This window comes from Rhagoletis pomonella, unplaced genomic scaffold (genome assembly GCF_013731165.1).
Source record: "Rhagoletis pomonella isolate Grant_MI unplaced genomic scaffold, Rhpom_1.0 Rhpom_scaffold_00007, whole genome shotgun sequence".
NCBI classification, from domain to species: Eukaryota; Metazoa; Arthropoda; class Insecta; order Diptera; family Tephritidae; genus Rhagoletis; species Rhagoletis pomonella.
The window spans coordinates 38,057,501-38,084,496 of NW_023458561.1; the positions used below are offsets into that span (position 1 = coordinate 38,057,501).

At 34.4% G+C, this 26,996-nt stretch overlaps 3 protein-coding genes across 3 annotated transcripts; 2 read left to right on the forward strand and 1 right to left on the reverse strand.

The window, feature by feature from the left end:
• Window positions 1-6,930: 6,930 nt before the first annotated feature.
• Window positions 6,931-10,851, forward strand: LOC118743805 (antigen 5 like allergen Cul n 1). Its single transcript, XM_036476567.1, has 4 exons — window positions 6,931-7,143; window positions 7,220-7,369; window positions 10,009-10,253; window positions 10,445-10,851. The coding sequence occupies exons 1-4, from the start codon at window positions 6,931-6,933 to the stop codon at window positions 10,695-10,697; spliced, it is 861 nt and encodes a 286-aa protein (XP_036332460.1). The 3' UTR covers window positions 10,698-10,851.
• Window positions 10,852-14,338: 3,487 nt separating this feature from the next.
• Window positions 14,339-15,347, forward strand: LOC118743806 (antigen 5 like allergen Cul n 1-like). The gene is made up of 3 exons (XM_036476568.1): window positions 14,339-14,482; window positions 14,594-14,985; window positions 15,065-15,347. Exons 1-3 carry the CDS (start codon window positions 14,339-14,341, stop codon window positions 15,318-15,320), a joined length of 792 nt encoding a protein of 263 aa, XP_036332461.1. The 3' UTR covers window positions 15,321-15,347.
• A 5,289-nt stretch (window positions 15,348-20,636) lies between these two features.
• LOC118742735 (antigen 5 like allergen Cul n 1-like) lies at window positions 20,637-25,785 on the reverse strand. Its single transcript, XM_036475042.1, has 3 exons — window positions 24,930-25,785; window positions 21,019-21,413; window positions 20,637-20,951 (listed from the first exon to the last, which is right to left on the reverse strand). Exons 1-3 carry the CDS (start codon window positions 25,086-25,088, stop codon window positions 20,696-20,698), a joined length of 810 nt encoding a protein of 269 aa, XP_036330935.1. The 5' UTR covers window positions 25,089-25,785; the 3' UTR covers window positions 20,637-20,695.
• Between the last annotated feature and the right edge of the window lie 1,211 nt (window positions 25,786-26,996).

The window sequence follows — 26,996 nt, forward strand, 5'->3', positions numbered from 1 at the left end:
AAAGGCTCTAACGGTTTTAATGAAATTTTGTATTCAGATAACGTTTTTCATTCATATTCATATAAGGTTGCCACCTATTCGAAATTAGTTGCGAATTCAATAAAATATCATAATATGGATATCAAATGGAGGGTATTTTAAAAGTTGATGACACCTATTTTTCATCATCTTTTGTTTTTTTTTTTGCTTAGAAAATTAAGATACAATCAATATTAATTTTTATAGGCAGTGAAATAAAGCTCTTAAACATTGCTTTGCTTATATAGTAAGCGTTATCCCCTCAGATATTAGTATAAGGTTGCCACTTATTTTCGATTCTACAAAATTTAGTTAAAATAACTTAATATAATAAATGGTATTTTTAAGCAGATTAAGCGAGAAATGTTTTCGTAGAGAGTTGCCACTTTTTTAAATAAAAATTTTTTTCTTATTAATTTCAATAAGAATTTTTTAACCGACTTCAAAAAAGTAGAAGGTTATCGTTTCGTGGACATATTTTTTTATGTATGTTACCACATAACTTTGAACCTCGTTAACCGATTTCTATTAAGGTGGTACCTCAGAGAGACTCGCCCATCAAAAGCCGAATTTAGAGACAATGGAGATTTTAATACTGATTCAAATGAAAACTGTTTGTTCGCCGTTCCGTCGCCATAATCCATACTTGTTTGAAGCATTTTTTGTTCTAAATGAATCGGACGATGTTATCTTTGTAGGTGTGAAAGGCGTCTTCACCCGTTAAAACATTTTTCTTGAACCTTGGATCTACTAAAGTGAAAACTGCTAAACTGTTGCGATAAGTTCAAGGTTTTAGCCGATATCATATAAAATAGCAATAAAAGACATTTTTTTCCCTAAATTTGAAATATATAATGGCGAAGATTTAATGGAAAGAATCGGTATCGTGTACCGAAAAGAAAGTATTGGGTACCGAAATTTTTTGAAGTATTGGGTACCGATTTTTGGGTTACTACAATTTAACACGTCACTGTTATAGAATTCTGAGAAATTACTTTTGGGTATCAACACTGTATTTATAACCGACTTAAAAGAGGTGAAGGTTATCAATTCGTCGGGATATCCAATTTCTATAATTATTTTTTTACCCGAAAGGTACTAATTTGGTTTAGATCCGATCATTGGATCATGAAGAAATTAACGGTAATACGCGAAGGTATTTTTTTTTTGTGAATGTCATCATATCTGCATGGTGCTTCAAAATCAGATTATATTTAAAAATTGGCTTGTCTCTGGACTAATCTTCACTAAATTTCAAATTTATATTTTACTGTAAAAATCTGATTTCATTGAAGTCGAATAACTTTTGAAATTTATTAAATCCTTACCTTATTTCAAATATCTTTTTTTTATTCCTAAGTGAAAGTAGAGCATGAACTAAATTTCATAGAAACCGCAGCATGTCTATTTTTGCCCGCAGCATATAAAGGAACGTTACGCTATGCGCCTTGCCTTGCAGGGAATCTCGCGCTGATTGGCTTAAATTGTGTTGTGTTGGTTTTTTTCTTGACTTCGTACAAGTGTCCAATTCTGTCACTTTAAAAAAATTATTGTTTTTTTTTTTTTTGCATAAAAAATCTGCAGCGACAGTAGAGAGAAAAAATAAATATCAGCTTTCAGCGGATGAGTCGGTCAATATTTATATTATTAATAAGCTTGTTCACGTCTAAACATACACATGTGCCTGCTATATTTTGCTAATGACTTTGCAATTAATAGGGTCACATGTGGTGAATTAAATTAAAGGTAATTAATCACTCGCACGCGTAATGACGTATGTATGTACCTTCAGTCAGTTGCCAAACTAATTTATTGTTTTCGGTTCCAACCCGTTAGCTTTGTTCAAAGTACCGCTTAATCCATTTTATTCGTATTCACCGCCATATATGGATGGAATCGTTTGACGGTTTTAAGTAAACGATTCGAAGAGGGTGCGCCGCTGTGAGAGTGTAGGCCCTTCAAGGCTGTTAGGACCAGTCAGGCGGCATGCAAAGCGTCAAAAATTTCAAAGCACACGATATACTCACTAAGCTATGGACCGGATTAAGTGAAAGTGCGTTTTTAGTTTTTGTCTCAGACGTCAGAATTTTTTAAAAGGACTTTCAAAGATATGTTTAATCCAAAAAATTATTTAAAAAAATCTGGAATATGCAATAATATGGGTACCAAATGAAGGAGTAAATTCTGCAAATCTTTTGGTTTGCAAGGACGAATAGGTATTTTGAAAATGTCCTTTTACCTAATTTTATTTTTTTTAGCTTATAAATTTGGAGGGGCGAAATTCTAAGATGTGGTCGTATATATATTAGTTCTTAGTACACAATTTTTTCAAAAATACTTATTGCAAATTTACAAGGATATTCAGGGATAAAATTTTAAAAGGCGTTTTCCAGTATGATATATTTTGGAATGAATTTCCGTTATCCCTTGTCAAATTTGGTTTGATTCAGTACCTATTCTACAGTATTTTCTTTTTTATATAATACCCACATTTTGCTTATATAATACCCACATTTTTATTTTACATAAAACAGAGTTTTTTTTTATTTTTTTTTTTAATAAATCAAATTGTTGAAATTTCCTAATCCTTAAAACAAACATCCTGATGTTATAGAGAAAAACTAAAAACAAAGTTTGCCTATTTTCGGCCCCTAGTTTCGCGAATATATTATTTTTTCCTGTCACACGTTGTTACAGTTGAGAAAATTGTTATCACAAGCTAATGAGATTTGTAGAACTGTTTCAATTGAACTAACACATCAATGTCAGATTGAATGAACATGCATTTAGTTCTATGTTTCTTTCTAGTTTTTTTCTGATAGTGTTTTCAATGGTTTCTGATAGTTTTAGAATCTGTTCGCGACGTACGTGTACAACTTCCGCGACCCACCGGTTGGGAACCGAGATGGCCTAGACACAAATCTCAGTCAAAGCATGGGTACTTCTGACGACAGCCTTAATGGTACGTGCTGCATTTATAGTGGTTGTCAAGGTTTGGAAATATCAGAATCTGAGACTTTCTTTGTCCTTTGTATAATGGACGGACTAGTATCATTCGTATAAGCATGTTAACTTAAAGCGGGTCGAAATTTTATTGTATGTATATTCATTTAGTTTTATTTTTTTTTATTTCGCACAATTAACGTTGGCACATAATAACTATTACTCAATTAATTACACCATGGACTACAACAATTTGTGATTTAATGGTAATTACTAATCACCAACATCTTCTCATTATAATCGCTTTTATTTTTCTTACTTGATTTCCATTACATTTATGAGCCAAGCCACTGCCGTAAAAGCATCCATTACTATTCAAACTCGTACATGCCATTCATAATTCAATGCTTGCACACATATCGATTTATGTAAATTTATTTGCATTTTCATTTTATTAACACATTTGTTGGATGAACAAGTTTGCTGTTTTATTTTTAGTTTCGCTTCATTCATTCATTGTAATTGCTTAGCAAAATGCTCGGGGGAAGCTACATATGTACATATGTATGTATGTACTTGCATTCAAATCTATGTAGATGTAGATATATGTATGTATGTAAATAAATGACATTTGCCCATGCTAATAAACTGCATTACATTTATTAAGCACAAATCACAGTTCCGTCACCTCCTAATCGTATGGACTTATGTAATTTGGTGTTGGAAATCCCATAAATTCAATGCTACTAATAAAAAATACTATTAATAAAATTCATGCAGGGGGTCGTACATTTAGTTATGTATTTTCGCACACCCACTTGATTGTTTGATTGTATAAATTTATGTATGTAGCACCAAACTGCGCATTAGGGTGGTCCAACAGTAAAGTCGGCATTGTAATGCTCTCCCCCCTAGGATTGTTCTATATCGAAAAAAGTGTACCCCTATTTTTTTTTATTTTGAATTAAAAAAATATTTAGAGATGGCTCAAAGCTTTCCATGTATTTTTATATGGCAAAAAAACAATTTTCCGTAGAAATTGTATAGAATTCCTTAAAATCAATATTTTTTGATCGGAAAACCCTGGAGGAGGCTTTTAATAATAATACCAAATTGTTTATTTAACCATTTTTTAATACTAGCGATTTTTTATTTTTCCGGGTTTTTGTGGGTTTTTTTGCGGACATATAAATTTTAGTTGCGATGAAAAAATGGTTAACTAAACAGTATTACTACGAGGACAGATAAACAGAGTTTTCAGATAGATAAATGTTGATTTTTAAGAATTCTATACCATTTCTAAGAAAAAAAAAACCCCCCCCCCCCCCCCATATAAAATACATGGAAGACTTTGGGCGCCTTGAGCGACCTTTAAATATTTTTTGATTTCAAAAAAAAATATTTTTCGGTATAGAATAACCCTAGGGGGTGAGGGCATACAAATTCCGACTTTACTTTTGCGCTTGCATTTTTGAACCACCCTACTGTATTTACAACTAGCAAATATTTGAGTTGCTTCGCGGCGCCGGATTAGAAATTTTGCGTCTACCAGTGCCAATTGCAACGACTGAAGAAATTAAAGTCCTTATAAGAAACCTGAAGAGCAGAGATGTGCTTTCTCATTTACTTCCTGTGCTACCAATAGCGGGTTCCGTTCCGAGTTGAACACAACATGGCCAAGCCCGAGGAAGGGCTGTAGTCCAATTCGCCGCACTATGTCTATATCGTTGTAAAGCTCAGACGACTCTTCGTTTAATCGCGCCTTCGCCAACGCGCATGGGCTAGAAGCTTTCGCTGAATCTTTTTCTTGAAAATTCTAAGAGCCGCTTTATCAAATATTTTTTCACTGTCCATGGCTCCGCGACATACCTCAGCGCGGACATGATGAGTGACTTATAGCATGTGGTTTTGTACGCCAAGAGAGGACTTTATTTCTCAGTTGCCTACTCAGTCCAAAATAGCATTTACTCAAGGCGCTGCGAAGCCTGCGGGGTATTTGCTAGTTGAAGATATTTCCAAATCGAAGATTTCTCAAATACTTGGGTTTGAAACCCATATTGTAATACATATTTAGCTTATCTTATCCATTTACCAGAATACTCGTATTATAATATTTAATTTAATTTATCAGTTTAAATAAGTAAAAGTTTTAAACAGGTGGCAATACCTCCCAAAAATATTTTCTTAAACCTCTTCGATTTGATACCCATATTGCAATATTTAATTTATCTTATCAGTTAAATAAAAAATTTAAAACAAGTGGCAACCTTTTAAAAAAAAATATTTTCGGCTGTAAGCCTTCTTAAACCTCTTCCCTTTGACATCCACACTGCAATATTTATTTTATCTTATCAATTCACTTAAACCAAATTTTCACACGGCTGGCAAATCTCGAATTTTTTCTATATTTTAAGGTTTACCTCTCGAAATGCGTCGGTGGAAACTTAATTTTATTTCAGTCATCCCTTGTCAAATTTGGTTTGGAGACAAACCGGTTTCGGCGTTGTGCCATCTTCAGTGTCATTGTCAGGCACAACGCCGAAACCGGTTTGTCTCCAAACCAAATTTGACAAGGGATGACGGAAATTCGTTCCATAATTCATACACCCACCCTGTCGGAAACAACAACAACCAAAAAAGAAAAATTAATTTTATTTCATTCATTAGTTTTTTTTTTTTGTGATGCGTGGTCAGACGTAAGTACTGACAAACAGACCGGCAGACAAAAATTCTAAACATTGTTTGTTTGGCTCCGGTTGCTTCAATAAAGATCCCACATACTATAGATTTTCCTGTAATATATAAAATGTACAGACATCGGCCTTTTGCAATTTTATGTTACGTATGTATAGGTATTAAAATTTTGTGAATAATTTTAAATAAGCTAATGGGCAACATCAATGTGTATAGTTAGAATCAAGGAAAACTAAATCTTGTTTTACTTGGGCTGCTACAAGCAATCGTTTATGAACAAAGTTTCTTACAATGTAGAAATAATTAAATAAAGTAGTAGAATTTTTATATAATATTAAAATAAAGAATTATATAAAAAATAAAAAAAAAAAATCAGTTTTAGTGTTTTCTTTTTACGCTTCACTTGTAGTTCCTCTGTATTGCCAACCAATGCTTTTATTTATTTGCATTTCCATTTATTAATAAAAATGTCAAGATGGCTGGGTGCGTTAAGCAGGTAAGCTAGTAAAATGTGTTTAGCTACACAGATCGAAAAGTTACAATAAAAAAGTCTGCTGATGGGTTGGCCAACTGACTGAATGCGCCCTCCCCCCCTCATTCGTATACAAAATATACACACACATACGAATGAACATGCTTACGAGCAATTCCTTATATTTCTTTTTTCTATAAACTTAACTAAACTTGTTCTTAACAACTGATTAAATAAAAAAAAAAAAAAAAACTCTTCAGCTAATTCTAAACGTGCTTTGTTAGGCGACGCAACGCTGAGCTGCTTAGATTTTTGATTCCAGCACAGTAGACTGTTTAGACAAAGTGTCTTTCATTTAGAAATTCATTTTGATTTAGCCGCTCGATAAAGACGCATTTCACATTTCACATTTCGCTTAGCGGCGCCCGTACAAAATTTCACACACACACATACACACAGGCAAAAACATATTTCTTCAAAAACTGCTGTTGGTGTTGAAGAAATAGAATTTTATAAAAATTCAGATGGATCTCGGCGAAAATAAAGTGCAAGTGATCAGCGAAATCGTTTTCTAATTTAGATATTTACTTTTTTCTTCAAACGCGGTGTATATATTTGAAAATTGTTTTATGTGCCATTCGAATTTTTATTAAATTTTTGCGAATGCCTGAAAGTCGCCAGCTGCTCATACCCACCACTTAACGGCAATTAAGAGGTCTAATTTCAGCGCCCATATCTATTAAATAAAAATCAAACAAAAGCACTTAATAGCTATTTTACGCTTAGCATTCGCAATTAGAAAAATGTCAACAAAAAGTAATTTTCGTGTTTGTGTGCCCAAATGGCAATGGCAGCAGCGGGTGTCAATCGCCCAACTCTCACTCTCACTGGCAGTGCTGCTGCTGCTGCTGCTGCTACAACAACTGCCTATGGGCGACAGCAGCTACCAGTATTCCTGGTGTGATTCGAGTTTATGCGAGAAAGGTGTGCGGCATTTGGCCTGCCGCAATAATGGCGTAAGTGGCAAAACCAATTGAGACTCGTACAACAAAAAAAAAGTTTAAATAAATCTTTACCACTTTCCATCTGCAGAACTTCGCCAAGCGCTGCGCTGCCGACGCCATTGAGCTAGACATCTCCAACTATAAGGATCAGTTTGTGCACGAACATAATAAGCGTAGAAATTTCTTAGCGCTCGGCCTTTTGCCTGGCTACTTTCCCGCTTCTCGCATGGCTACTATGGTAAGTGTTTGCTGATTTGCTAAAGATGTCATTTGCATAAAGTCAATAGCAATAAAAATAATCGCAATTAAATTGCATTGTGCGTTTTGTGTGTGTTTTTTTTTTTTTTTGTAGTCAAAAAGTGCTAATCACTCAATAATAACCATTAAATCTATAAATGATGCGGTTTAAAACAAAAGACTTAAGCAACAAACTCGTTTCGCTTTCATTTGCATTTTGGTAAGTTAATGTGCGCGTCCAACTCGTTGGCAGAGTGTGTCTTAGTACGAAAAGGCAAAACAGGAAACGGGATACAGCAAACGGGATAAAACAAAATCCAGAATCAGCCACACCTGCTTAGCCGCTTGCCAAGTGATTGCCTCAGGATTTTAGTGGGCGTTTTTTTTATGCAATCGCAAGTTGTAAAAGCTCCAACAATTTTATCGCAAATAAATCTGTCGCTGCAACTCATCAAACAAAGTTTAGAGTTTTTATGAGAATCACATTGATTACTTAATTTTGAAAATGATAGATTTCGATTTTATAAATTGTATGTAGCTTTGTTTATTGAAAGTATTTGTCTGCACATTTTATATTCTTGTACCCAACGCAGATTTGTGTGTAAAAATGTGTATAATACGGAAACCATACCGAGTATACAGCCACTGGCAAAAGTATTTCAGCATTGATTTTTTTGAGATTTTGAAAAGGTTTTCCATAGTCAATTTTTTTTAATAAATATAGAGCTCATTCTACAACAAACATTATGTAAGGCAAAATTTCAAACTTTGTAGAAAATTAATAAATTTTTCCTAAGAAATAAATTGTGTTACAAAGTTCAATAACATTGCTAAAATAGTATACAACTCAACAAAATTTCAAACTTTTAATCAGAACTTTTAAAACAAGTTCGAGTATAAAGTTTTATTACCCATTCAATTTTAGTACAATAAAGTGGAAGTGGTTTGAAGTTGCTAAAAATAACTTTAATTTTTTTTTTTTTTTTTTTTTTTTTGTTGACGATATTGAGCCTTTTTTCCGTAAACGAATTTTTTTATTCAACGTTTAAAATTTTATTTACATGGTCTTTGTTGTAGAATTAGCTTTACATTAAAAAAATTAACAAAATAATTCACCATGAAAATCGTAACTAAATCATCGACAAATTCCGTTTACCGGTGACTGTACGTTTTGTAAATAAAAGTAAGAAATTACATTTGACATTTTTTATTTTTCACAAGAAAATAGAATACTTTTGAATTCAAAAGAAGCAAAACTAAAATTTAAATGTTTCTTCGCTACTGATAGTTCGATGAGATTCGTAATAAAATACGAATGGTCACTCAACATTCGAAAAAAATACCGAAAATCAAAAGAGAGAAAAACCTCGAAAAACTCGGGTAAGCTTTAAAAATTTCGCGAAAAAAATCCCGAGAAAATCTCGAGAAACTTAAAAAATCGCGTTTCACAAAAAGTAAGAAATTTCTAAGAACTTTGAAAACTCCAAGAAATCTTGCAATAAACCTAAAAAAAAATCACGAAAAGTCCCCAAGAAAAAATCGATAATAGTCTCCTTAAACATCCTTAAAAATCTTGTTTCACGAATTTCTTCTAAGGTTCTGAAAAGTTCGAAATAAATGCTAAGAAATGTTCCATAAAAATACCGTACCAATTAAAAAAAAAAAACGAAAAGTTATGAGTAATTCCACAAAAGTCTGAACTGTCCCGAAAAATCTCGAAAAAAATCCAGAAAATTATAATAAAATTATCGGAGAAATCTCTTCGAAAATTGCGGAAAATACCGAAAAGAAGATCCCGAGGACATTTAAAAAAATCTTGAAAAGTTTTCAGAAATCTTGAAAGATGTCGAAAATTATTAAACACCATGTTTCACGAAAAGTAAGGAAAAAAGCTCTACTAAGGTTCAGAACAAATAATCCCGAACAAATGCTTAAAAATGTTTTTGAATGTTTTTGAAAAAAAACCAAAAAATTTCAGAAAATCCAGAAAAGTTACGAGGAATTTCGCAAAAGTATAACTCTCTGCGTGTTTTTTTAATAATCTTTCTAAGCTACTTGTAGTTACCGTTGCAGGATTTTTTTCAGCAAATTTTGCCATTCTGATTTTTGCTGTTAATTAACTGCTAGAAAAGTGGAGAAACAAAGCTACATTTCCACTGAGAGCTGATTTTGTGAACGGCGACAACACCGAAATCAAAAATAAATCTATTCTTGCCAAATTTCGTCAAACGAACTTCGTCATCGCTTTGGTTGTGTGCAATCTCATATACAGCAGTGTGTTTTAATTTTCTTCGGACGAATTTCTCTGAGCTCTTTGATTCCGTTCATAAATTAAAGAAGAATTTTGTATATTTGCTTCTTATACTCAGATTATAATCAGTTACACACTATATTTAGTTACATCAATCCGTTTAGAGTTAAGGGCTTTTCTTTTGGTGAAAAAAAATTTAAAAAATTGTATAGAAAATTAATAAATGTATATAGTAATGAGTTATGCAATACTAATGTTGGTTTAATAAACCCTAAACGTATCAGAGAAAAGTAATACAGAAAAATATGCTTAAGCAGTGTTGCCACCTAGTTTACTAACACTTTTTCTGTGTGTTTTCTTTTTTTTTTTTTTACTTCCATTTTCTGCAGGTTTGGGATGATGAGCTGCAATTTTTGGCATCATTAAATCTACGCACCTGCATACTGGATCATGATTCATGCCATACAACCTACCGTTTTCAGTATTCTGGTCAAAATCTATGCGGTGTTGTACGCGATCGCAATCCGAATGTGAATGTGAGTGGTATTATCGAGGAAGTGATGGGACTGTGGTTCGATGAATATCCACTCATCGACAGCAGTTATATACGGAGATTCCGGGTCACAAAATATTTGTAAGTATTTGTTATTGAACATAATAATATATATTGTTTTTTAAAACGTCACAGTACAACCTCTTGGGTACTTCATAGCAAAGGTGCTTCCGAAAGCAAATATTTTTGGTTCCATAAGAGCGGATTTCACTGAATTCTATTTTGCTTTTTAACGAGATTCAAAAATTTTTATTTTTTTTTTTCATTTTTAGCGAAGACTATGGCCATTTTGCCGAAATTGCTGTCGATCGTAATACCCATCTGGGTTGTGGTATAATACGTTTCACCCGCCCCGATGTACCCTACGTCTATATCTATAATATGGTTTGCAATTATGCATCGATTTATGCATTGGATACGCCGGTGTACACAGTGGGCCAACCCGGTTCGCGTTGCTTGACGGGCAAAAATCCCTATTATCCTGGCTTATGCTCGGTGAATGAACAAATCAATCCGAATTATTAAAATTTAGTGATTTATTGTAATAGTATGTATGTATGTAGCTATGCACATAAATATTTATAATACTTATTTTACTACTAGTAAACCAGATAAAAATGTAAATAAATACTTAAGCAATAAATTTAATAGTAATTTGCCTATAAATGGCAAATAAATGAGATATTAACTAAAGTTCTTTTATTTAAACTTTTTTCTTCAGTCAATTCTTTTGTATGCTGCTAGTTAACGAACCAACATTCGGCCAAATGTACGTCACAAATAATTTTGCATACTTAATTAATGCACACAAACTATTTCAATTTTGATATCTTTTATGGCACCTGCTATCAAAAGAACCAGCTTCCAAGGAAAGTTGTCTCATGGTTAGTCTAATTATGCATACAAAAATAAATTTGTTTCTATTAAAAATATCTAATTTTTCTGCACTAGGTTTCAGTGAACTATATTTAAATACGGAGAAAGAAGACAAAGTGTGAAGGAAAGTGGTGTTAAAGGTTAATGAAATCAAATCAATATATAAATTCAAAGTCAAGGGAAACATAAAAAAAAATAGTTGGTGCTTAATGGGGTGTGCGATTATTCGCCTTTTTCCGAAACCGGTTTTATTTTACAAATTTTCTTTACAGCAACACTTAGTTATAGTCAGAAATCATGACTAAAATTACAATACATATATATATGTTACTGTTAACAAGTAATTTTTAAGCAAAAAACAAAACCGACTTCAATTCTCTATATAAAAAGTTAAGATTATTGTTAATTTCTTCATGAAACAATGATCGGGTTTAAACCAAATTCGTATGGGACCACATGTGAGCTACCACCTTTTTCGTAGGAAAAATAATTATAGAAATCGGTCAACGTGGTAAAAAGTTATGTGGTAACATACATAAAAAAAAAAATGTTTAATAAAAAATATTCCGACGAATTGATAACCTTTTATTTTTTGTGAAGTCGCTTAAAAAATAGGTATAGCTTTTATTTATAAATGAATAAATCAAGTAGAACAGAAAAAATTTAGTGAAAAATTAACATTATCCTTTCTAAAAATTTATTTTCGTAAATAATTTATAAAAAATATAGGTCATACTAAAACATGAAAATAAAATCTGTAAACTTTGTGCAAAACTCAGAAAAATGCAATAAATTTGCGTACTTATTTCCAACTTTCAAAACTAGATTTTTTAGAAAAATTCTAGGTTTGCAGTTTTATAGCCCATACTCTGTATGGAAAATACTGCGTGAAAAAATTGTCAAACTAAAATTGATTGGGTTATAAGACTGTATACTTAGAATTTTTCTACAAAATCTAATTTTAAAATTGCAAATTAATACGCAAATTTGTTGAACTTTCCCGAGCTTCAAACAAAGTTTACAATTTTATTTGTATATCTTTTATTGTTGTATGAATTATATTTTTATAAAAAAATTGCGAAAAGAAATAAGAATAAAATTTTTTGGATATATTGCGAAAAATTCTCCGTGCCAATACTTTTGTCCGGCACTGTAAATATCTATTAATTATATTCCTAATTATAATTACATTAAATAAAGGAAATACAAGAATTTTAGGTAATTAATTACAATTATTTTTCACAAACAAAAACATTAGATAAAAAAATGTTTTGTTTTTTTTTTATCGTAAATCAATCGTTTCCTAGACTCATTTACATTTAAAAATCGGTCGTAAAAGTATTCGCATACGAATACTGTTTCAATCCGTTTACAACTGTTCGTAGGCGCTACACAATTTGAAGCGAAAAAGAACTCGAGAACGAATCGTAAACGACAATCATAAACGACTTTTATTCGGTTTTTTTGTCGAGAAAATATCCAGTCACGAGCTCGTTAACGATGATTTTGCTGGCTGGGCGTGCTCCAGTTCCATTTTAAAACAAATAAATATTTGGAATTTTCAAGATGGCCACTGCCACAAAATGGCGGACTACATATTTTCTTACAACCGCCTCAATAGGTGTATCAAATGAAATGATTAGTAGAATACAGTGTACTATAAACAATTCCAAATGCAAAATTGTGGATTACATGATTTTATTTTAGTGTCATCAATGCTTTAGATTGACGCGGAGGGAAGGTTGATGACTGGCACCTGACCCCTTTTAGCTTTTAGTACATTATCTTCCTTTTTACATTTATCGTCACATCTTCGGCATTTACAGTCGGAACTTGAAGTATGATAAATCGATATTTTTTGTCCCGAGGAGTAAATTTTTTTAACTGACTTAACAAAAAGGAGAAGGTTATCAGTTCGTCGGAATATTTTTTTATATATGTTACCGCATAACTTTGGACCACGTTAACCGATAATTCTTTTTTCATCGGAAAGGTGGTACCTCAAGGTTTGTTTAGATCCGATAATTGGATCGTGAAAAAATTAACGATAATCTTAAATTTTTATATGAGAAATGAAATCGTTTTTTTTTAGCTTAAATATTACTTGTTTGTTCATAAGTTTTTTGGCACTTATCCACCATATTTCAGCTCCTACCACCGTAATATACCACCCTACTGTCGGTAACTTAAAACACTCTAAAAAATCATTAAACTTTTGCTAAGAAAGCTTTTCGATTACTATTAAAAAAAAATGCATTTCCGAATGGAGGTGTCACGGCAAGGTATCACGCATTTAAACTAAAGATTTCTTAACCCTTTTCAAAAATTCAACCAATGATTTAAAAAATTTTAAAATACATAAATATATATAACGGCTAATTTCAATCGTTCCTTTCAAAAATCACATAAAAAAATTTTTAAAGTTTTGAGTTTTACCAGGGTCCTTTAAATTTGTCACTAACATCCTAGGTGTTTAAAAAAGAAAGAGATCTCAGCTATTTTCATTTTTTTTTTTGCGAAATATATTTCAAAACTATGAATAATACGAATCCAAATCTCAATTGCACGAAAAATTGGTTAATATTTTTCAACAGATTACACTACTCACTATCGACTTTTCTGCCACGGTTTACTTTTGTGACAAATACGGTCAACTGCGACTGTAGCTTGCACATTAATTTGATGTATATTTGATGACCGATTTGAAATCGTGGAAATCCTGGAAACTTCTGGATAACCTATGGAGCTTGCACTATACCTCAATTCTTTAGCTATTCCAGATCGCCCTAACTAAGTCGTATGACTGAGCAATTATATGTTTGTAGAGGCATATGCATGCATGCATAAGTAAATATTATAATAAAACTCGAAGTCAACACGTGCTTAACTTAGTAATCGCGCCCACATCATGCCATGCATGTGTCAACCTGTCAAAAGCTTTCCTGCTTTGGTAATATGCTTTTTCATTATACATTTAACTCCAATATTGTAATTACTACGTCATCTCGACTGACTTTTGTTTAAGGAATAATTGTAGCGTCTCGCCATTTTTGGCACCTTAATTTATTGAATTAATATGTATGTAAATTGCAGTTAATAAACATAAGACAAAAGTTTAAGAATTTCACTTCCACTTTCACACGGTAAATACTTTTCGTTTTGGGTATAAATTTCAGGCGAATTTAAGCGAGGCATTTAATCACGTTTTGCACACACAACTCTCTCCATCCATCAGTTTATCACACACAACTTGAATTAATTTACAAGTTCATAGTTTAGAATAAAAAAGTATGCTAGTTTTTTCTGTGAGAAACAGTTTCTTCATCTTCGGTTTCGCTGTGTTGACGGCGGCAAAGGCTTCTAAAAAATTATCTTGGTGTGATCCGCAGCTATGCCCAAATGGAAAGCGGCACATTGCGTGCGGCCACGATGGGGTAAGCAAAAACTCATACCCATACACATATATATATATGAGCATAGTTGTTAGTACCCCTTTGCAAATTAAAAATTGTGCGCTAACCTCCATTTTTGTTTACCTACCATAGAGAGCCACCGCCGCCTGCCCACCCGATGCCGTTATGATCGATATACGCTCACACAAGTGGGAGATTCTACACGAGCATAACAAACGTCGTAATTTTGTAGCGCTCGGTCATTTGCCTGGCTATTATCCTGCCTCGCGTATGGCCACCATGGCGTGGGACGATGAGCTCGCCTTTCTCGCCGAACTTAACTTGAAAATGTGCTATGTGGAGCACGATGACTGCAACAATACGCCACGCTTTAAATCAGTTGGACAAAATCTATCGGGCGTTGCCTACCAAAGGCAGGGTGTTAACATAAGCGAAGTCATAAGCCGCTCGATGGGTTTGTGGTTTGGCGAATATCATTTAATCAATAGCGGTTATATTGCAAGTTTCAGGGTTACACGTCAATTGTAAGTAAAATACCTAAGAAATGCTCAATAACTTAAAACTAAAAATTATATTTCGTATGCTTTTCCTCCTTATTTGCAGTGAGCAGTATGGTCACTTCGCGGAGTTCGTTGTGGATCGTAATACACATGTCGGCTGTGCTGTGATCCGTTATACTAATCCTGCTTTCCCATTACATCACATCTATAACATGGCCTGCAATTATGCAAGCAAATATGCTTTGGGTATTCCGGTTTATCGGGTGGGCACACCAGCTTCAGAGTGTAAGAAAGGCAAAAACCGTTACTATCCGGGCTTATGCTCTCCTAAAGAGATATATAATCCTCACTATGAATAAGGCAGTGTGCAAAACAATACTTATTAAATAAAGACTGAATTACGAGTTATAAATAAAAAACAAACTTGAGGTTTTTTGTAAAGAGTTTTGACCGGTTCAAGGTCTGTGTCTCCAATGGCTGAAGATTGGGATGCAGTCGCGGCATTCCTAGGTCGATAGTTGTGGTAGATTGTGCACCGAATCTTAATTAGTAGTCGGTACGTCGTTGAGTCCAACGGTCTATATAGGTCTGTACAATGCCCATATTTTCGGAAATATGCCTTCTGACGTGCCTGGGCGGAGGCTCTTCTTCAAGCAGAGGTCTATTGGCGTGATCACGTCTGTGGCACCCACCAAAAACTGCTTGCTTAGCATTTTGTTATGCTCCCTTCAAGAATATGCAGATGTGCTCTTAGCATGCAGTGCCCAGTGAGTATGCCTGTAATGATTCAAATTTTTTTTTAGAGAGGTTGATTAGAAGTTCGTATTTTTGTATATTGTCGAAGCCATATTATTTTCTCCCTCTGTTGTTCTCTCCTGCTTATTGCTCCTATCCCAAGATTTTCGCTAAGTGTGTTTGGACCCATTGCATGGAGTGGCTTGGGACCCATTGGAGCCGAGGCCGCCGCTATTCTGGCTAATGCGTCCGCCGTCGTACCTTACTTCGTACATACGCGGTTAATTGGACAGTTTTCAGAGCGACATCCAATGCAACTGGCCCCAAATGGTGTATGTTCTTACCCAAGAAGGCTTCCTTGCAAAAAAACATAGCCGCAGTTTAACTTTTAGAGCACAATGAAGAAATCCTGAATATGTTTTAAGGTATAGGGCCAAAAGAAAGAAAGTTAAAGAAAGAACATCTTAACTCATGTTGGTATTAATATATCGATGAATTGAGGCAACGAACTAGTAAACTGTGGATTTGTCGCTCGGGGAATACCCGAGGCAACTAATTCCCCGCCGAGGAGAAGAATTTGGCGCTTTCAGTCCATTGGATCTAAGTTAGAAGCTATGCATTTAAGCGACATTTGTTCCCACCACGTTGGCCTTTAAGTTGAAGTCGATTATAAGCGAAGAGTAGAAGTCACGAATTCTAGGGCTGAAGCGTCATTTATGGCGACACCAAAAGAAAGAAAATTTCGGTTTTAACTGATCTTGTTAACGCTGACTGTCCTGTAGTCACTAGTGGCTATTCGTTACCAATCCTAAGTAGCTCGAGAGCGTCGTCTATATTAGATGATGTATTTTGTACCCATACCAATGCTTGAGGCGTGTTGGATACATTTTCAAACCTTCGCTGGAGGGCTTTTAGTGTTTTACTTTCGCAGCTATGCACTCAAATGCAAAAAACGGTATTTTATTTAGGTTCTTTGCCGAATAGGCTTTCTGCTTTAGAAACTAACCTCCAGTAACACAAGGCCCAGATAGTTGCAATTTTTTATTTTCAAAGCTTCGGAACTGGGTCCCCTGGGAAATTACGTCCCGTTTTTCGACTTTCCCTCGCAGAGCTTAGACTTGATGACTTTCCTTAAATGAGCATAACGGGTGGCTCCATTCCAAGCCAGCGATATGATTATCGAGTCAACAACCACGGAAACGGTCGACTACGGCAGAGTCCTATGATGTCGCAAGTCCACCATTCTCCTGAGTGAGGACCGATATCCGAGGCGCTTTGTTAGGATACAGTTTGAAAACACACTCTAGAGAGTGAAGCAATATCCGTGTGGTCTAGAATACTTTTGTTGTTCACGCTCTTATTATAATGTGTAGTTAAAACTATGTCACATCCCTTCGTAAGAGCGTGTTACTTACTTCATCGTAGTTGGTTTTTATTACTCGCGCAACTAAATGCTCGCATTGTCGCAGCTACCGGAATTCTAACAATGCCTAATACTTATTTGACATAAAATTAATGAAATACAAACAAAATTACATTATTGCGTATGTGCATATGTAATAAGGTAAATAACTAACACAACACTTAGCATTTTTATCAATTTCCAATAAATCATTTGAAATCACTCCATATAAGCTTTTAAAGTGTGGAATACATTAATTACCAGCAATTAATCGCATTATACAGCTCATAAGCCCACATACATTCAAATGTTTATTTTTTACTGTATTTTCAAGAAGCTTTATTATTTTAATACCAAGAATTTATTGCAAGCAATAAACCCCAGCAATGTCAGTCACATAAGAATTATTACTAATTATCAAGTTTAACGGTTCATGTATCCCAAAAAAACTTGCAACGGCAGGGAAGCTGAGATAGCAAAATACATTTCACTCAAAGAGAAAGTTGTTGAAAACGCCAGTAGGTAAAACATCTGCAATGCAATTTACACTAATAGGGCAATTCATCTAAGCACGTAAATGCCTCGTAACCACGTGAACCTCGTTTTACATAATTTTGTAATTTTGTATGGAAATACGGTTTATTTACGAGGTTACGCGGATACGAGGCATTTACGCGTTTATATGAATACCCTGAATGAACAGACTGCGGAGTTTTATATAGAAACCGAAGCAAAGAAATATTTACCACTTAACTATAAGCAAAATTCATAAATTTGTATAATTTTTTTTTTTTAGTTATGGGGTACATATTTTTAGGCTTCGTTTTCTGCATAAACATCACAAGTTGACTAATGATTGAATTGTTTGTGCGGTTTTTGTGTTGACAAAGTAAGCTTATTTGAATATACAAGGAGTGTCAGTTAATGCCGAAATTTTCATCTTCGTTTTAGTTAATGTCTTCATAAACGTATTAATCTAAAAAATGGCCTTCGCATACACCTTGGTGTTCATTTAAGTGTTTGTCTTCATTTAAGTATTCGCCATCGGAATATATCTGTACTAGAGTTCGTATTAATATTCGTATGCGACTTTGTCTTCGTATTCGAATCCTCTTCATATTCGCATTTTTCTGCGTATTGGTCTTTGCATTCACCTTCATCTTCATTTTAGTCACTGTATTCGCATTCGGATTATTCTTCGGATCGTATTCGCATTCATCTTAGTATTCGTTTCAGTTCTGTCTTTCTTGTTGTCTTCACAATCACCTTCATATTCGTCGTGTTCTTCATATTCCTCTTCGTATTCCTGTTTGTCATCGCATTCGTTCCCGTATGCGGACTCATCTTGATATACATCTTCGTATTCTATGTAACTAATCTCCGAATTCGAATTTCTATTCGTCTTCGGTTGATCTAAATATTCGGGTTCGTTTTCGATTTTGTGTTCATAAAAGCATGCATATTTGTTTTCATATTAGTATTGGCCTTCGTATAACTATTCCTCGAATATACGTCTTCGTACTTGTGTCCGCATTCTGTTCGTAATCGTCTTCCTTGCATTCTTGTTCGTATTCGTGTCCGGCAAGTTTTTCTACTGAACTTGTATTTTACTTAAGGCTGGCCAACGTACTAGGGCATCGTAGGTAAGGCATACAGTTTAGCTTTCAAACCCCAACTAAGCAACCTCCTTAGACTATATTCAAACACGCCAGTTAGCTGAGGCAATTAAGCTTTAAATTACCTCACTTAGTTTGGTGTTCACACACATTCAATTAAGTTGAAACAGTGTTTAGTGTTTGTCAGCTGATATTGTTTTTATTTTGCCTGTCAAAAATTTTGCGAGGCTATTATCTGTTCAATTTGCCTTGGCCTGAACAAACTGGAGAGATTTTCAACTTTAAATAAAATTTTATTGGTGTATAATAGAAATATTGAACTTTTCCAGTCAATACAATAAAGATTTGATTGCAGACTGGCTTTTTTACGAAAAAGGAAGAAGGATAATTTAATTTTTCTGTTATTTCGTTTTCTTATTATTGAACATACCCTCTGCTCTTCTCATTAAACACACTTCACAGGGTTGCATGAGCAATTTTACGACAATTTGCTGCCAATTAGTTACCAATTGCCAGCTATGGAAAGCGAATAAGATCGTCAATTACGAAAAGAAAAGCGAGTTACGTGTCATGTGAATATCCTATAACCCATCTATAAACTGGCAGACATAAAAGTCATCACCGATACTAGATTTTTGACATACGTCAACAAGAACATGGCCCATATTGGGGTATTTTCCTTTGTTCTCTGCGTTTTTTATAGTTACATATTTTTTCGCCGTTATTATGGTTTTTGTGAACCAATCTTACAAAAAAAGCTATTAGATATGAAAGAAGGTACTACAATTTTGAGCCGTGTTTTCATGATTCGTTTTTTGGTATTATATGTATATATATCTATTTAGTCTAAGATCTGACAAGGGCCTTCAGCATTTAACGTGTAAAGAAATATCTCCTAACACGTTCAATTTCAAGCCATGCTTTTGTCGGATCTCCTACTAATTCTTTCGAAACAATTGAAATGAAGCCTCATTGGTATATTTATTTTTAGCAAAAATTTCAAATAATACTAATTTCATTTACTTGTCGCGCGTTGTCGCGTAAACTGTTTTCATAGGAATATACTTTGGATCCTTGGCTACACAACTTCTGTTATAAAGCTGTGCCCCTGCGTAGCCCTTCTTCCGCTATTTTAACATCCTTATTATCCGAAATTCGCAAACAATCTAAAAGTACGAAGATCATATCCGGACTTGTCCATCTAGAGTTTTTGTGGACCAATATTAACGGGTTATTATGATAAGCTTCCATTTATCATTTTATTACTGAGTAGAAAAACACATAAAATAATTTTGACCGGTTTTACTATGCAAATACTCCATTGTGCGGCGGCTAAGCATTAACACAGAGCATAGCCTAGTTTTATGCATTAAACCCTGTAATGGATGCTTCTATTTTACACCAAAACCGCTCCACACCTATTTACTCAGCGAGTAATAGTATTTTGTTTTATTAATTTATTTTATTTCTATCCAAATTTCTTTCTAATTTCATTGGCAGAAATTTCCTGCAGAGATGATTCACACTCTAATGCGCGCGGGCGTATGAGTGATATTTAATGTGCGATATGCAAATGCAAATAAATTAATTAGATATGTAATGCAGTTCGGCTTGCGAACTGATGAGCACAGCGGAAACAACAATTAGCGCGAACGTTGTAATGCGACATATGTATGTACATATGTGTATATGTATTATATTAATTAATATAATTATTTCCATTTTTACGCGTTCGTTTCCTCGTAGCTTTTGATTATATATTTTTTTTTCGTTCATTTTAAATGCGCTTTACGAGCGATCACCTTTTGTTTATTTACGGAAATCTTAGCACTTCATGACTAAACAGCCGGTCAGACACTAAAGAAGAAGAACACAGTACACAAGCAATTGATCAATGTGTGGTTAATAATTTCAATTCGGCATTTGTCTTTGTCTTTGTTTTATTTATTTTTATTTTTGGGATGCTTACTGTAAATAGTAATTAATTATAATTTGGATTGAATTTCTCTTTCGCCGAACAGAGGCCGGGATATTTTGGATTGGGGCCGGTTGTACATTCCGAAGCGGATGCGCCCACCCGATAAACCGGCGTTTCCAATGCATATTTACTTGCATAATTGCAGGCTGTATTGTAGATGTACAGGAAAGGGTAGGCGGGGTGTGTGTAGCGTGACATGGCGCAGCCGACATGAGTATTGCGATCGATCATCATTTCCGCGAAGTGGCCGTACTTTTCGCTGTAGGAAGATGGTGGGTTTTACATAATTATTAAATTTTTCAAATATTTCACCTTCTTTCACTTACAAATTCGATGAAACACGAAATGAGCGTATGTAACTGCTATCGATTAGTGGATATTCGCCAAACCATAAACCCATCGACATGGCTATGATGTCCGTCACATTGGCTTCCAAGTCGTGGCGACGATCAACGCCCGAAAGATTTTGTCCCACACTCGGAAAACGATAGGAATTATTGCAATCATCGTGCTCCACATAACACATTTTCAAATTCAGTGATGCCAAAAAGGCGAGTTCTTCATCCCACACCATGGTGGCCATGCGCGCGGCTGGATAGTAGCCGGGTAGCTCGCCGAGCGCTACAAAGTTGCGACGTTTATTGTGTTCGTGCAGAATGTGCTGACGATATTGCCGCAAGTCAAAGAGTGTGGCATCTTCTGGACAGTTTTCAGCGAACCGCTGCGATAAGGAAGCAGATGAGAAAAAGCAAAGCATTAATAAAATTATAGGCAAATAAATAAAATTGTTTGATACACTCTATTTATTTGTATGCTTTTGGAAATAAAGCACTTTGTAGGCCAGGGCTGGCGAACATTTATACATACACGTGCCATTATTTGCAAAGAATTATTCAGTGTAGCCATGACGTGCCAAAAAGAATTCCTAACTTATCACCGTTCTTGAAGACATTGGTAGACACTTAAATCGTGAAAAAATTAAATGTCTCTGTGTACCTCGTGTCCATACGCAAGCTTCGGCAGACATCTAATATGTCTGGAATTAAATTCCAAGTTTCTAAAATTTTAGTATTAACAAATTTATACATGTTCAGTTTATCAAGTGAAGGCACATAAGAATATATAATAAATTTGAGTGTTTCCGATAACTCCTTGAGTTTTAAGAAACCTCAATGTGGGTGCCGCGGAACCCTGGGTGAACGAACTTATAAAAAATATTGAAAACTTTGAATTTGTATGGCGATTTCGTTCCTACAAAAAATTTTGCCTTCTCATCGCCCTCTGCTTAGTAGTTTGCAGCTTTGACGAAAGTACCGACATAGTGAGACTTGCTGTTGTTCTGGTGTTTGTGAGGTACTCATTCTCAATACAAATCTATCGACAAATTTGTAAAGAAAAATTATTTGAAATGGGGCAAGTGTGTTGATATTTGCAGTGATGCAGTGGCTGCAATGGTTGGAAACACGAAAGGAGCGGTGTCTAGTACGCAGCAACAAGTGGCAGAAAACGCCACCAGCAGCCACTGTGTGATCCATCAGTATTCCCTGACGACTACAAAGATGCCACCACAAGGTTTAAACCCCGCATTGGATGACGCTGCGAAGATAAATAATTATGCTAAGGGTCGCCCGCTTCAACCCTTTTCAAACTTGCCGCTGGCTTTAAAGGGGAAAGATTTTAGCCAGATTGTTTGAGAAAAAATATGCACTGGTGGCCACATTTACAAAGCAGTCTTTGGTTCAAAATTTAACTGATGTCGTTTAGCTGATTGGGGTAACTAATTTGTAACGCATGTATTGAAAGCGCAAACATCTCCAACTTTTGTCGGTTGCAATATCTACATACATATGTGAGTCTGCATTTTGACAAATGCTTACATAAAAAACAAATACAGAAGCAAGCTTTTAGCGTCAAATGCTTTAAAGGCGCTGGCCCAATGCAGGCTTGCTTTGCGCGCCTTGCTGACTTCAATTTGCTTTGACTAACTTTGAAAACTTGCTTGGCCGTGGCCGTGGTGGCTTGGAACGCTGTCAAAGTAACCAGCTGTCTGGTTGAAAAGTCAATGTCTGTTCCCTTAACGTTGATAATTATTTCCTAGAAAACTCTAAAAAATGTATGAATAACTTTCAGATTTATTTTTAAATAAATGCGAAATAATGTTTGTATTTAATAGAAATGAGAATAATGATACATACATATCTATATCTACATTTACTAAAAAAAAACTATAACTTAAAAAAGCGATTTACTTGAAGAAGAAGTTTTTTCCTCTCGTGTAAATTTGGAAAAGTGCGCTTCGCAACTTTTTACTATAAGATAACGATATGTTAAATATATATATATATGTGGAAGCAATGAATCATTTTTATTTCATTTCGAATTATCTGCATTTTCTGTTACTTTTTTAAATTAAGTAAGCAACTTTTTGTTTGAATTTATGTATTTTGAAAGGAACATACCTCTTTGTCAAAAGCCTACAAAACGCTTTCAAATAAAACATTTGCCTAATTCAAACTTTGAGGCGCTTAAAGCAAGTGAAGAAAAGCTGCCATTTGGCCAGTCTTTATACGTTTTAGTATATTTCAAATAATTCTTTACACTTCTCGCAGCGAAGCAAGCAAAGCAAGCCTGCATTGGGTCAGCACCTTAAGGGTAAAATTGACAAAGCTTCCAATAAACTTAAAGGAAATAATGAAATCATCAAAACAATTTCATTCCTTACATTAAAGCTTAATGAGCATAAAATTTGCACTGTGTTTTCTTATTTTCGTAAATAGTCAAACCATTTTAAGAGTTGGTGTGCCGGGAAATTTTTTTTAGCACCAAAAGGGTGCCACGGTGAAAAAAGTTTGGGAACGCCTGCTTTAGTGAATCAATTGCGTTTTCAAACGCTCACTCTAAATTTCTGCAACACTGTATTGGATACCAGGCCACTGGAGGTGGGAAGATGGCCGACGATTTGGCACTAGAAGGATCCTCAACTGTCTTTATGGTGCCGGAATCATTGTGTTGGATACATAGACGCCTGGTCTCTTAAGCTATCCCTCTAATAGGAAGGATATCAATCTTTTAAAAAGAGCAGACATCAGATTGCTTTGCTGAATACGTAACTGAATTCGTTACCATTTGCACAGAATAAGCTAGCCTACAAAGTCAGAATGCTGGCTCTGCCTTTAAGATGTTGAATCTTCAGAGCACATTCTTTGTGATATTATGACTTTGGCCAGAAAAATAAGTACATATCTAAAACATGTATAACACTGTGCGACAGTAAATTTTACCCACAAACAAATCTATATATTCGCCAAACCATGGGCCAAATATAGTAAAACTGCGTTTATATTTTACTCTCTGATGGCATGCTCTTTTTTAAAAGACTTTGAAATTTAATAGATATTATTACTTTAAAAAATTGTTAAAAAATCTCTGTGCAATGTAGAAAAACAATTTGGACATAAAATTAAAGAGAAAATTTCGTTGAATTAAAGCCGATTAAATTTTTTGACGTACGACGATGATTTGGTATAGAAAATGTTCTTTAAAAATTTTGTCCTTCAATATCCTTGTAATTTTGCAATAATTATTTTTGAAAAATCATATGTTAAGGACTAATATACACTCGACCACATTCTCGAATTTCATCTTCCTAACTTTATAGATTTAAAAAACCAAATTTATTAAACTCGCATTTGATCATATCTTTGAAACTACAAAGTCCTTAAGAAAAATCCTGACGTCAGAGCGAAAACCTAAAATCGTAGTTTTACTAAATTTGGCCCGCAGTCAGTATATTGATTGATTCGTGTGTTTCGATTTTTTGTTTATGTCGCACGGTGTAATAAGTATAACCAGCCGAATAACTATTTTGTTTGCAGTTTTTAGTTTTTAATTTTAATTTATTTAATTAAAGTAAGGATAAGAAATATTGTTTTTGTCTCTAAATACACTGTACATACGACAATGAAAAGTGACTTATTTCCGAACTACCTTTGGCTAGTCAAGAAAACTTGTGATCGCTTTGTGTCATTAAGAAAAGATAGCATGGACAAAATTAAAAAAAAAAAATTCTTCTTATTTCCTCAATATACTAGATAAACATCACTCCAACAGCGTTCTCCAAAAGCTCTGTGTGGTTATTTGTTGCTGCTATAACAACAACAACGTTACCCGTTTATACGCTTTTATTTATGTTATTGCACTATTTTTATTTTATTTGAATCTTTCACTTTATACTTACACCATCGCTTCTGCAAGCGACATGCCATTTGCCGTTAGGACAAAGTGATGGATCGCACCAATCTAATTTTTCCCACGCATTGGCAAAAACAAAAGATATGAAAACAGCTTGTACACCGAAGAAAAGTAACCATGCAGATTGTGTATGTTTGAAAGGCATTTTTTTGTTTGTTTGTTTGTTTGTTTCAACTTCAACTGCTTAAACCACGATGTATTTATATTTATATAATTTGTTTATTTAGTTATTTAATGCAACTCCTTTTTGTTTGAAGAAAGTGTCTAATTGAAAGTGCAAGTGCAATTATGAAGGTAACTGCTGACTTATTAAACGCAACTCGTCCTCTGCTTTGACATTTATACTCAGGTTAATCGAAATCGTAAAGTACGAGTGCAGTGCGTTTGAACCGTTAACGACACTTATGACTTATGGCTTAAGCTGTAAATTTTTTTTTTGTTTTTTTTTTGCACATGGTCTTAGTTGTTGTAGCGGTGTTGCATGACACACGCTCAATCAATCGTCCAATTGCTGTTCTCATCCTGTCACATTGTTTAGTAACAGCAAGAAATTTTCGAAGTCGAACTCATCAAGATAAACTTTTTGATCTGATTTTTAATGTCAAATTTTTTATTCCCAATTTTAATTGCAATTTTATTTGATAAACTTGTTAAATATAAATATATTTCCTTAATACGAGTACGTGTGTGTATGGCCGTTAAAAAATTATTGACCAGGTTATCAAAATTAGCACAGCTGGTCGTGTATTGCACCCATACCATGTCTAGTTGTATGTATGTATGTGTTGAATTCTGTACTGAGGAAAGTGATATTTTGTCAATGTAATTGTGGCTTATTAATATTTAATTTTATTATTTTTATTGAGCTTTCTTATTAAGACTTTGCAAAACGATTTTGATTTGGACCTAAATCTATAAGTTTCTTGATTTGCCGCTTTCTAGAGTTTTGCCAGTTATTTATACGAGTACACTGAGAGAAATAATGCGTAGTAAAAATGAATACTTTATATTTGATTATCGTTTAAAAATGTTCGTATTTAAAAATAATATTTTCATACAAAATTTATTACGCACGTATTTGACTGTTCACATCAGAGCGCCGCTCTGAGAGCACACCCATACATACATAGTACATACATGCCCCTGCAAAAAAAACGACTAATCCGGCATGACTCCGGGAGCAATCGCAGAGGAACATGCGACTAATACCACTTTTGATCTCTTTATATGGAATAAACTGTTCGCTTTTGTTCGAGCATGTCCTATGAAGAGACTAATTGTTCACCTGTATACTCGAACGGGTATAAAATGCGACTAGTCACTTTTAAAAAATAAAAATAAAAATTTGCGCCAGCTGAGATTCGAACCGGGGTGCTCAGTTTTGTTAGGCGAATACTCTCCCTGCGTGCCAACGCCGCACATGAAATTTCATTGACTAAGTGCGTACATATCATTAAGTCGTTAATAGTACCCGTTAAAAATGAGTTTGGGACTAATTGATCTCCAATTATACCCATAAGGGATGAGTCGAGACCAATTGATCTCCATTAGTACCCGTATGAGACTAGTTGCGACTAATTAATGCCCAATTGTACCCGATTGAGAGTAATCTCGGAATACTCTCTTTAGAGATTAGTCGCACAATTTTTTGCAGGGTGTTTATCCGCACAAATCGCGTGCTGTGGTGTTGATAGATATTCAACATTTGAAAGCAAATTTATATGCCTGGGGGTAGCTGAGTGCGCAAAGATGCTTGCCACAAGTTGTTGATATCTGGAGATGGTCGGGTTCGAATTCCACCGAAGGCAACTTGCAAATTTTTATTTTTTTTTTAGTTTTTGTCTTGATTATTCACTTCACGGATGCTTTTTCAGTACGAACGCGGTCATTTTAATATACGCGTAATTGAATTGAATATTTACCAATATACAATACTTTCGTTAACGTTTATAGTCAATTACGTTTCTATTTGATTTTAATATTTTTTTCCCTCAAAGTACTAATTGAATACAGATGATTCATACATTGAACAAAAAAAATAGACGTTCTGGAC